At 39.7% G+C, this 13,343-nt stretch overlaps 1 protein-coding gene across 4 annotated transcripts in view; it reads right to left on the bottom strand.

Annotated features, from left to right (window-relative positions):
• The window catches only part of DIP2B (disco interacting protein 2 homolog B), a 219,474-nt gene that overhangs the window by 106,660 nt on the left and 99,471 nt on the right, over window positions 1–13,343 (bottom strand). For all 4 annotated transcript variants that reach the window (XM_045829328.1, XM_045829326.1, XM_045829325.1 and 1 more), the window contains exon 2: window positions 3,514–3,585. In XM_045829328.1, the coding sequence (XP_045685284.1) occupies window positions 3,514–3,585 (72 nt within the window). The remainder of the gene's footprint in view (window positions 1–3,513; window positions 3,586–13,343) is intronic.

Here is a 13,343-nt window from a genome sequence, read left to right on the forward strand (position 1 = left end):
AATTAATGGACCAGAACCATCCACTCAACAAATAAAACATAAATAGATGAGTTACAGAAATTTACCAAATACTAGGCATGTCTTAACAAATAACAAAGATTTGATTTTGTACTACCATATTTCTCTGATGACAGTGAAATTAAGGAACATTTATCTCAGGAAAGAAGACAGAAAATCTAAGCTTCCAACTCAGGAAACTTTTTTTAAAGTACGTAACAGTGTTAGAATACAAGAAAGGACATACAGTCACTGAAAATGATAAATGAGGATATGAGAAAACAATATAAACAAAGCAACAGCTTTAAAGATAAAGAGAATAGTGTGGATAACAGAAATAACAAACTTTAACTTTTACAAAATAGACAATTTCCTAGAAAAATTAAACTTAACAAAACTGGCTCATGGTAAAACAGAAAACTGATAGAAAGAACTTAGTGACAGGTAAGATAAGGGAATGAAGGAAATGCTGGGGATGCCTGCTAGGTCTCTAACTTGGTGGGCTTTGCAAGTGAACTCTATTTATTCAGAAGGAGGAAACTAGAAGAGAAGCATTGGGAGCAGGTTGGATTTTGTTTTAGTTGGTTTGTTTTTGCTTTTGTTTTTGTTTTATATGTATGTACATATGTTGGGGGGTGCAAGTGGTGGTGGTGTGCATAAGTCATAATTTTAATGGCTGTGTTTGGATATGTTAAAATAGAGGTCCTTTAAGATATATATATTTAACACATCCAAATATAAGGAGATATTAAGTATACAGTTAAATCTGTGGATCAGGAGCTTGGGAGAGATCTGGGTTGCAGATACCTATGGGAGTTATCTGTATTTAAACGATAATTAAAGCCAAAGGTATGACGAAATACTCTAGACAGATAGAGCACTGGTTCTTAAAACATGGTCCCTCAACCAGGAACCTAGGCACCGCCTAACTAACCACCCTGGACCTACTCAATCAGAAACCCTGAGAATGGGGTCCTGCAATCTGTGCACCAACAAGCCCTCCAGTGATTTTGAGGGGGGCTGAAATTTGCAAACCACTGATCAGAGTGAGACGGTCAAGAGGTCTTAGGGCTTCACTTTGAGAGCTTCAACACTCAACAGAGCAGAATGACCCCACCAGGACGATGAGGAACAACAGGAAAAGGGGAGTAAGAAAATAAGGAAAGTGTTTCAAGAAGTAGAGTGGCAAACACTGCTGAGATATCACTTACCATACAGAGCCTCAAGGGACTGGGATGGGCTGAAGAGTGAGCAGAAGTTGAGTAAGTAGAGATAGTAAGTACAGACAGTTCTTCAACGGGAGATAGAAAGGGTGAAGATGAAAGAGGTTAAACAGGAAAGATTAAAAAAATAGAACAGCAACAAGCATGATGAACTGCTAAGGGGAGGAATCTGGTTGAGAGGCAGAAAGTGACTATACAAGAGAGACGGGGAAGTGACAGTGATGGCACATCAAGGGGGCAATGCAGCTATCTGTCTCAGCAGGAGGAGCTTTTTATTACTTAGAGTGTTGAGAACGGCTATACATGGTAACAATAAAAAGTAGGCCATTTTTTGGTTGATTATTGCTTTATAAATTCCTACAGATCCTGCACCCCTTACTGCCAGGGTGGCCCATTCCCGTTGCCCTGTCCTTGGTGTCACTAGATGATAGTATAAAGTTTCTGAAGAGGAAGAAGAGGATAGGGCTTTAAACACAGGTGGAAGGGCTGCCCTTGGATAAGAGCATTCTTAATCAGAATGAAGCCAGTAAACAAGACGGACATGGATGTGGCGAGTGTAAAGTCTGGTAGCAGGAATCTGAAGGAATACTGTCAAATGGGTTCAATTTCCCTCATAAGGTTATCTGCAAGACCACCCCCACTGTCAGATGGCTATGTCACATTCTCTTGGCCTATAGCAATTAAACATCTCATCTGTAGTATCCATACTCATCAAGACACCTATTTGTGATCTGGCCTCCAAAGGAGCAAGAATGTGCTGACCACACATACTCGAGTATGTCTCAGTATTCTCTCATAGTAAATTGATCACTGGTTTCTGTATAGCCTGACTACAGATAATAGACAGAGCATGGTCCTTTTTATAGTTACATTTCCTAATGAGTTATTTCTTAGGGTCTGATTGCTTTTGCTCAGAGTGAGTGACTAAAGTAAATCTCTGCACCTACTGAGGCATGGGCCAGATCCACAATTCATCGGCCAATCAGTGTTCCCCTTCACCTTCATGTCTTGCTCAGCAAAAGCTGGCTTTCATTAACTGTCACTGACCCAATTTCTACCTCTTCTCTCTTGAATTCATTTCTATATCCATCTGTTCATTAAGACATTTTAAATTGGCTGTCACTGACTTGACCTACTAATGTTTGTAGGGAGGAACTTCCAAGAATAATGCAGGAAATAAAACAAGGATCTCAGTGAAATATATTGATATATACCACCATTATTCACTTATTTATTCTTATTCATTCAACAAATATCTACAGACTATATACCCTGCACAAGGTTAGATATTAGAATTGTTACAAAGTTCTCAAGGTATTTGTAATCCAGAAATTAAAAGCAATTAGCTGCACAAAGAACAGGCTTATGAAAATGGGCTTTGAATGAAGGAGGGAAATTAGAAATAAAAAGAAATTCCTTATAGCAAAAGTGATTAAAGCAGAAATAAGCCATCAAAGGAAATCCTGAAATTGAGTAACTAAAAATATGAAGACTTAGAGACAGACAGCCTTGCCCGGAAGCAAAGGTTATAGCCACCCCTCTGGAATTAAGCATAAAAGTAACTCAGAACTTCCTGATATATAAAGAACATGCCACTCTCTTAGCAGAAGGAATAAGTCAGACTGTGAATTAATTTAAAAGTCCATTTAGGGTTCTTACTCCCAAATCCTCCGGCACTCCAGTCCTTGAGTTGCCTTGCAATGCTTCCTTCTTTTTTTAAAGATTTTTTTTTAATTTATTTTAGAGAGAGGGGAACGGAAAAAAGAGGGAGAGAAATATCTATGTGAGAGAGAAACTGATCAGGTGCCTCTCCCATGTGCCCCTACTGGGGACCAATCCGCAACCTAGGCACGTGCCCTGACCAGGAATCAAACTGGTGACCTTTCACTTTGCAGGATGATGCCCAACCAACAGAGCTACACAATCAGGGCTGTCCTTCCTTCTCATCTTTGTTCCCTTTGTTCCTCTCCATCACAGTCTGTGCTTGGACATAAATAAGATACAGTTTTTCCACGACCTGGAATTTTCTGCCATTGAATGTATCAGCTTTGCAGTCACACTATCGCCCAAGCTCTCTGTAAAGGATTTGATGACCTTGAGTATTTGAAAAGTGCCTAACACACAGCAAATACTCAGTTAAGATTCATTTCCTCCTTTCTTTCCTTCCTTTTTTTCTCTCCCCTGGTGAGGAACAGAGGGAAAAACAGGAACCAACAAAAGACAGATCTCTTGTAAAACAGCATTCTTTGGTATAAAAATACTGAAAAGGTTTAAACCACTTCTCATTGCCTACCTTGTGTCTGCGGGATGTAAGGAGACAGGAGTTTTGACCTTTTCTTTTCATATCCTTTCTGTGTGATGTCCCCTAAAATAGCAAGAAACAGGAATATGTTATGGATTATTCTTACACTGTGCCTGTTCACTGTAAAAATAAAATTAATTACAGAGTATTACAGAAGTACCACATAGAGAGTAAGAAAAAATATATAGTTTTTTCTTACTGCCAGGGATTTTGCTATGTGTGACTTCCCACAGGCTTGGAACTGACTTCTTGTGGAAAATTGTAGGGCTTGAACTCACACCAACCTAGCACAGCAACATGCTGCATACCATGTCAGGGGTTCCTGAGTTCCCAGGTACCCCTTGATTCCTCAGTATTTAAGATATGCCAAACGGAATACTATGAAGCTGACATTTTCTTTACCTCTCCGAAGTTTCAGTTTGGCCAAATGAATACAATTGATTTGGGAGGTGTTCAATGATATTGCTATATAGATCCACATAAAATTACAAGTACAGTTAAGGGGAGAAGTCCTGGATCATGCACTGGGATGGGATATATGAAAGGCCCTTTCTATACCCTGGCACCTGTCTGGGAACCTGGGTCTGGAACCCCCATATCCTCTTCCCTCAGTTCACTGATCTGTATTTATATACATGCATGTCTTTTTCACAAGATTAAATTTTAAAAGTATACATAATGCACCCAAAAGTACACATACAACAAATAATAAAAACAAACTGATTAGCAGCAGAGAAAATGTGTGGTTGAAGTATCAAGAAACATGCTAGGTGCTAAAGAAAAGGTAGCAAAGGGATGGGTAGAGTGCAGGGTTAAAAGGAATTGGAAATGTAGGAGAACAAGAGGCCATTCAAGGGAGAATGAGTAACTCAAAGTGGGGGAGAATATGTGTGGTGAGCTAACATAACAGAGCATTGTTTTCCAAAACAGAATTTTTTTTAGTCAGATAAAACCTTATTTAAAAGTCAAATTTTAGTATAAAGAGTAATTTATATATTCAAATTTACATTTACCTATTAAATACTCAATCTGCAGGGGAGAAGGGGTACATTTTGATGGACACAGATTTGGAATCAGGAGTGATGGATGTCAGTTACCACTGGCCTCTGCATCTGGCTGGCAGAGCAGAAGGTGGAGAGGCGGCAGGGCTCACTGACAGGCCTGCCCAGGGGGAAACACAGGTCTCAGAGCACAGCAAGCTCACTCTTTCTGAGGAGATGGGGACCAAGGGGAGCAGCTAGCGAGATCAGTTCCCCCAATGCTACTATAGTGATCACAGGACACTTTAGTAGTAGCTTAAAGACAGTGGTAGAAGGGATGAAAAGTGAGTGGATTAAGAGACATTTGGAAGGAAGATTGAATAGGATTTGATGGCTGGTTGGATGTAGGAAGGAGAAGATGATTTCTGGCTTCAGCAATCAAACAGATGGTGATATTCTTTGACAGAAATGTAGCAAGGAGTGTCATGTTTGCTGGATCAAAGCAAATGAGAGTTGAGCTTAGGAAAAGCCTATGATGAGACATACAAGAGGAGATGTCCACTTAACAGTTGGATAGATGGATCTAGAACTCAGGAAAGAGATGCAGCTTTGGGATCATCAGAATATAGTTCTGAAAAATAAATTGATACAATCTCTTAGGAGTAATTTGGCCATTGCTATCAAAATTTTGGTTCAGCCACTACACTTCCAGGAATTTATTAAATGATAACATTCACATGGGTACACAAAAATCAACTAAAAATATTCCCTGACCCTTTCTTTGTAATGAAAAATCTGAAAGAACTCTTGAAGCTTACACTACAGACTGTCTACATCACAGCTTTCAGCAGGAGTAATTGTGTCCCTCAGGAGACAACTCACAAGGTCTGAAGACATTTCTGTTACAACTAGAGGAAGGGGTGTTACTGGCATCTGAGGGACAGAGGTCAAGGATGCTGTTAAGCATCCTGAAATGCACAGGACAGTCCATAACAAAGAATTATCCAGTACAAAATGTTGACAGTGTTGAGAATGAGAAACCCTAATCTACATAATAACATGCAGGTATTTCAAATGTTTTGTGGCACATGAAGATGGCTAAAATATATTAAGAGTAAAAGGCAAGTTGCAGAGCGTTAGATATAATACAATCTAATTTTGTAATTTAAAAAAAAGGAACAGCCCTGGACGGTGTGGCTCAGTGGCTTGAGTGCTGACCTTCGAACCAAACAGTCGCTGGTTCCATTCCTGGTCAGGGCACATGCCTGAGTTGTGGGCCAGTTTCCCACCAGGGAGCAAACAAGAGGCAACCACACGTTGCTGTTTCTCTCCCTCTTTCTCCATGCCTTCCCATCTCTCTAAAAAAAAATACAAAAACTCTTCAAAAAATATAGTAATAGATAAGTTTGCATATAGAGAGAAAATAGTCTAGAAGACTATATATATACTAAATTAATGTTTATCCTTCTGTGGATGAGATTATGGAGGGGTTTTCACTTGTTCTGTATAAGAGGTTGATTTATAAAATAAGTGTGAATGATCTGTATAATTTCAAAAATATTTTTCTAAGAACGAATGATTCTACAGAAATATATTTGTTCACAAGATAGGATGGTCATAATGTGTAAAGGACAAAAAGGCATGACACTAAACAGTTTATACAGTATATTCAATTTTTGGATTAATTAATAGTTTTACACACACACACACATACACACACACACATGTGCATAGAAAATCTGGATTTTTATTCAGTAAAATACTACCAGTGGTTAGTTATGGCTTGCAGGAGTATGGGTTGGCTTTAGTTTTTTTTTTCTTTTTGCTTGCCTATATTTTCTAATTTTTCTGCAATGAACACCTATTATTTCAAGAAACAATAAATATTTTAAAGCTACAACAGTGACAACTTACAAGGCTGTACAAATTTAGTCATAATAGCCCTTCATTTCTGTTTCTCTACTAAAATAAGAGAAATCCACAGTGCATTTTTTAAAAAATAAAAACCAAACCTTTTCAAATTAGCAAACTACATCCATGTGTTCATTAAGATATTTTAAATTGGCTATTACTGCACTGACCTACTAGTTTTGCAGAGAGGAACTTCCAAGAGTAGTGCAGGAAATAAAAAAAGAAAACCTCCCAGAAAGATACTGGTATACCACCATAATTCATTTACTTATTCCATTAGTCATCCAACAAATATTTACAGACTATATACCTTGTCTAAGGCTTGCTATTAGAACTGTGGTGGTACAATGCTCCAACAACAGACACAACTAACAAGATATATGGGAGCCTATCAAGGAAACATTCTTAGAAACAGGAAATTGTGTCTTGTTTTATTGCAAAAGAAATAAAAAAGCATTCTCCTGTCCCATTCTCCCCTCATAAGATTCCCTACCTCCACACCTCTCTCCCTCTCTCTCTCTTTCTCCCTCCCTCCATCCCTAGGGGACACAAAGACCACTTCTGCTGGCTCAGAACACATCTGATAAAGTAAAAGGCTTTTAAAAGCTTTCTTTAGTGCTCAGAGTCTCAATCATTCACTGTCAATAAATTATCATGGGACAAACTGTTAGACTTGGTATCTTGGACATTAATCAACCATCTCAGGTTTTGAAAAAGTCAATCACGAGAGTCTAATTTAGCTATGCCAATTAGCCCCATTAAATCTGTAAATGAGCAAAGACATTAAAGAGCCCTAGGAGAAGATAAACTGCAATGAGAATGTGAGGACTAGCGTGATGAGCCATATACTAACTTAAAAATGTCCTCTCCCTTTTCTTGGACCTCAAGGCTCTGCTCTAAAGCCACCTTCTTAGTGATGCCTGCCACCACTTGTTAGCCACTTCTTCTTGGTGCCCCTACAACTCTGCACACTTCTATGATACACTCAGCATAGCACCGACATTTTAATCATTTGTGTACACATCTGTGTCCCTACCAGACTGTGCACTTCAGAGCAGGGATTGTGTCTGTTTTCCTCTGTGGCCCGCCCACAGCCTGGCACAATAGACACTTGTTGAATGAGAAACTGAATGGATGAATAAAATGGAGGCAGTGAAAGAACAATAAATCAAAGAGACATGTGTACTTGAGTGGAAAACTGGAAATGGGAGGAAAAATAGGTCTTTACATTAGCAGGAGCTGAAAGGCTCGGGGAGAGAAATCCAGTGAACCAAAGGTTTATTGAAACTCGACAGCTAGACCTCAAAGATGGCCAGAAAAGCAACACTTGGCCTGCCTAGTGGGGGAATGCACATAAATCACTGGGCACTAAAGAATCATGTCTGGAGTGTGCTGGGTAGTATGGACAGAGGAGGGTAGACAGGGGAGGGGAAGAATGCTGTCTCAGCGATACAGCCTCAAGGGACAGCGTGGAACCTCGGGAGCTCACAGACACTAAGTCAACCACAGGCATTCTTACTCAGAACAGATTTTTTTTTTTTTTGCCATCTGGCATATAAAACAAAAAGGAGTGCTATAGCTCTACCAGTATAAAATTTGCATTACAATGGCATAGATTGGAGTTAAACCTGTTGTTCAAGTTTTCTGAGAATTTAACAAAGGGAGGATTAGCCTTCCCCTCCAACTAGGGTAACATATTTCTCCCACACAGACACTTAGGACACTTAGAGGAGTACGTATGTCTGCAGTGCCTGGCAGGTGAGGTGGCACCTGGCCTGGTGAGACATTGACCCAGACACCCAAGAGACAATTTCAGACTGTCTAGCTGCTTCAGCACGACCACACTCTTGAATAGCCAACAGTGGACACATGGAAAGACACATGTGCAGGGTGGAAAAAAAAAGGAAGTATGTTTCCAACCTCTCTCCTCACCATCCGGGACAATGATAGCGGCCTGGCAAAAGCAGCCCACAAATCATCTTCAAGCAGACTGACAAAGGGGTACGAGAGCAGGTGTGTTGAGCCTGCCAGTTGAGCCATGCCTCTGAAAGGTCAGCGGTGATGGAGAAAGAGCCCTACACTTCACTCAGCCATAAAGTGTACATGTACTCAGTGAGAAGGCACAGTGCTGTGCAGAACCTCAGAGTCTGAGCACAGCAGAACCACCTCTAGAGCATAGCCTGACGACTTTGTGGCTATGTGACTTTAGGCAAATTTCACTTGACTTCTTGGTGAATCTCAGTTTCTGTGTCCATAAAATGGGGAGCAATAATATCTACCTTGCGAAGTTTTTATTGGGATTAAAAGGACTTACTATGGAGTCTGGACTACAGAAAGTACCCATATCAACAAACTTTCACTGGAAGCCTGCTGAAGCCTACCCCACTGGCCAGGTGGAGATAGGGGTGGCCACTGTGTCGCTAAGGAGAGGAAGGCAAACAAGCCTTCCACAAGTGCCACAGCAGAGATGCACACCAGCGCAGGGTGGAACCCGAGGGACGCCTCATGATCTCTGCTGGGTAGGGAAAGAAAAGCTTTACAGAGCAGGCGACATTTTGGTTTGGGTCTGGCCTTTTAGAATTATAACATAAACTCCTAATGATGCAATCACTTAGCTGCTGACTGGCTCTGAATGGGTATGGTCATGTTTGGTAGTTTCTTCAGGATTCTTCCAGAGAAAAGTAGGGTGATGCTAAATAATTTTCACAGCACTCTGAACAATTAGGTCCTAAACACATCAGGATTTGGGAAATTCGGAAGGGTCACCAGGTTCTATGTCAATATAAAATTGACAGGCAGAGAACAAGGATTACAGCTCCAGCCATAAAGTCTTTCTGCTCCAATTGAAATAAAAAGGTGCATGTCATTGCAGCCCTGCCTCAAAGTCACACCTATTTAGTCAGACGTGGTAATGGCTGGAGGGACTCTGGGGAGCCCATGAAAAACAGTTTTGAGCACTGAATGAATGACATGCAGTGTTAAGCAAAGATGAATAAAACAGTATCTATGTCTTCAAGAAGTCCCCAGCCTAAACAATAAGCTTAGCTACAATCTCTAAGTGTAGCCATAAGTGGTACATAAGAGATTATGTACAAAATCCTGTGGGACTACAAAAGAAATAATGGTAATAAAAATAATTATAATACTCAGTAAGTAAGTGAACACTTATCAAGCATTTAAGTATACATCAGTCTCTGTTTCAAGGGCCTCACAACAGCCTTATAAGGTGATACTATCATCATTCCCATTTCATAGGTAAGGCTACTGAGCATAGGAATTTTAAGTTTAAGGATACACAGCAAGACTAGCGTCTGGGTCTCTGGACTTCTCTTACTGTTCTTTGTTTATTTGTAGGCGGCCCGCCAGTCAGATGCAATAAAAGCATAAAACTAACCTATTGTGCATAAAATGACCACCATGGGATAAACAACTTTTATGACTCACTCCAAAATATAGATGACTTTCTTTCTTTTTCTTTTCTTTTTGATGACTTTGCAGAAGGCATTAAAAAAATCCCACCCTCTCCCCCACCCCAACAGGACGTTGAGTGAATTATCTGTTTTAATCATCTTTTGAGACAGCCAACTGCAGCAACTGTGTCCAAGTGCAGTTGAAAAAGTCAGCAAGAAGTCATTATGCATCATAACTAAATAGTCAGATAACAGAGAGTGTGGCCTTTCTTTTTTGTTAAGGAGTAATTAGTAGGGAAAGAAATAAAACTAAGAAGAAAGAGCTCTAGACTCAAACCTTCAAACCTATACTTGTATCTAATAAACCTATTCTAATAAACATGTACATCTTAGACCAGGAAGGTGCTACATGTTTGCTATGGCTAGAAATGGGGAAGAGGAGTGGGGTTGTGGCTATTCATACATTAGGGATTTTTAAGTAGACACATACAGAGAAAGTAAAAAATATAGCTGTGAATGTGAATGAGGTCAATCTTTGCAAAACTGAAAAAGGTAAAGGATCTGGATCATGTGCAGCAGGTGCTGGTTAGAAGACAATTTTTATTACTAAATTTTATCATGTTCTTCTCACAACAATAATTCCATTCAATAAATTACATGCACCAGCCACCATCCTCCAAACATCTTCCTTCCAGAGGTGATACATAAGGCTCACAGTCACACAAAATAAAGGCTCACAGTCACATAAAACAATGGCCTTACTCCAGCAACAGGGCATTTTGGCATTTGTCTTTTTTTTTTGTATTGATTTTAGAGAGAGAGGAAAAAAACACTGATTTGTTGTTATGTTTTTTTATGCATTCATTGGTTGATTCTTGTATGTGCCCTGACCAGAGATAGAACCCACAACTTTGGTGTACCAGGACAACATTCTAACCAACTGAGCTACCCAGCCGGGGTTGCATCTGTCTTTTCCTAACCATTGTTCTTGTCGTATCTCTAAAGTTTCTTTCCACACATAGGTAGAACAAATCTTAGGTTGAATTGAGGATGAAACAATACAATATTTTTATAGTTTATCCAGAAATAAACTGTTTAAATACTTCAATCTGCTGAAAGAAAACAAGAATTTTTATTTTAATTTTTCTTTTGGAAAAAATTCAGTGGTTCTAGAAGACTTCAAATAGCAGCTTATAAAAACTATAATTTCTCTTCTTTTTAATAATCTTTCAAAAGAGTTTCAAGGGAATTAACTTTAGGACAAATTTCCATTCTCAGTAGATGTCCTCTCACCTCATTTAAAACAACAACTAGACATTTTCCATGTCAAGAACTTAAGAATAAGCCCAGATTGCTTTCTCCCAAAACTCAAATCATAGAATTGTTTTGGCTACACAGTTCTGTTTTCTAGGTCAAATATATATGACTTCTTACAGATGGTATTTCACCTAAGGCATCAAGCAAGTTCAAACAGATAAAAATCAACAGAATAAAACATCTGAAACACACTGAGAAACTGAACTCTAAGTATGACTACATCATCAGGCAGCTAGCTAAATTAATCCATCTAATGCAAAAGGTATGTTCACTTGTCTATTAGAAAAACGACATCTGCAAATAAGAAATTTGCTATATAAATGACCTGAGTATTTACACAAAGCAGGAGGGATCCCTGGGATGGTTCAGTTGGTAAAAAAAGCACAGGTTCTAGCCTGAGGCAGACCTGGGTTTGGACCCTGAGCCTGCCATTTACTGGCTCCTCGACAAGTCACTGAACAACTCTACCTCTGTTTCACAACAGGTAAATAGGTAAAACTGGAATAACTCCTACCTTATGACGAGTCCTGAATAAGGAATAAATGCAGAAGTCCCTGGCACGCAGTGCACATTCAACTAGTTTTAGTTGACACCACCCCAGCCAGCCCCACCCTTAAGTCCTAACAATAACTTTATCCTTAAACGGGTTATTTTAAAAATTCTAAGCTGATAGGTTCTCCTTTCAAAAGCAAAAGGAGAAAATGCATTAAGTGCCTCTGAAGACATATTATGTACGGTGTTAGACCCTCAGCAGTAAGAGCCAACATTAGTTGTGACAGTGCCTTTGGGTGCCAACAGCTACAAGAAGGAAAACTGACATCAAAGAGGACGTACAAATTTCTAAACCAGATGAGCAGAGATTAGTTAAAATGAATATATGTGAATGTATACATATATATGTATACATTCACATATGCCTGACAGTGCCATTATGCACAAAAGAGGACTGATATGCCTTTAATGGATGTTGTGATTTTATTTTAGGGCTAAAACTGAAAATGCCCAGGGAAAAACACCCAGGAAAAAAAGTCAGGAAGAAAAGGCAGTCTTCTTTATGAGTTCTTCTTTTACCTGACTTTCATCTTTAATGTTCCTCAGAAAATCAAAACACTATTTCTTGCAAAAACAGGTAGGTATTTTCAATTAATCTGCCTTTATTCTGACATCCGTCAGAATAATTTTTTAAAATTAGGCAACAAGGGTGCCCCCCTCCTCCTCTTCTTCCCCCAGGCGCATTACCTCTGCCTTTCTTTCTCCGTCCTAAGCTCCCAGGGCCCTCCTTTTGCCTCTAACGTTTCCTGATTCCACGCCCAGCTGGCTCAATTTTCCTACCTCTGTAACTTTCTAAATAAACTTTCTCTTACAGTTTGAAAAAAAATCAGGCAATAAGTAATAGTATCTGTGCCAATCACTGAATCTGAATTAAACAATCCATGTGCCAGGCATTCTTTCAGTGGTGTAGATAAAATTAACAATTGATAAAAAAATCTAACTATGTTCCTCTTGCAAGTGCAGAAATAAGTGAAAATTTTTTAAACAGGTGAAGATTGCTGTTGATAGCTGGTTCACATTGCTCTGGTAACCACGGACGCTCAGGGGACAACGCAGCAGAGAGAACACTGTCACTGCTACATTATTACGTGGGCCCTAAAATAGGCAGCTTGGTTAGGTCCGAATGGAAAGGGCCTTCCCAAGGAGAAAGAAAACAGATGATCTTTAAGTGTTTGGAATGGATTCACAGCCTTGAATTATAGATGTTGGGAGACAGGTTTTCCTCCAAATTAGCCCTCTGGCCCCAGGCAAGCCACTGACTGCACTTTTCTGAGCCTGTTTCCTCATCAGTAGGAATGAGGTTCAAATGAGCTCTAAGGCTGCTTTTGGCTTATGTTGGATGAATCCCACCTGCCTGGCACTGTTACATGTGGCAAGTCAAGACTAAGAGAAGATTATCTAGCAGGCAACTGATAAGATAAGCTCTAGGACAGATATTAGATTTTCACCAGCAGTGTAGGAAGTGACAGCTGAAGGCTTGGGTGTTAATGATATCACCAGCAGGAATGCAGCCTGAGAAGAGAAGGCCAGAAGAGGAATCCTGAAGAAAACCGACATTTAAAGGGTGGGCAGAGGAAAAAGAAATAACGCAGGTACACAGCAAGACCAGGAACGAATAGGGGAGCGAGAGAGAAGGGAGAGGGAAAGAGAG

This window comes from Phyllostomus hastatus, unplaced genomic scaffold, assembly GCF_019186645.2.
Source record: "Phyllostomus hastatus isolate PE091 unplaced genomic scaffold, TTU_PhHast_1.1 phas_scaffold_93, whole genome shotgun sequence".
NCBI lineage: Eukaryota > Metazoa > Chordata > Mammalia > Chiroptera > Phyllostomidae > Phyllostomus > Phyllostomus hastatus.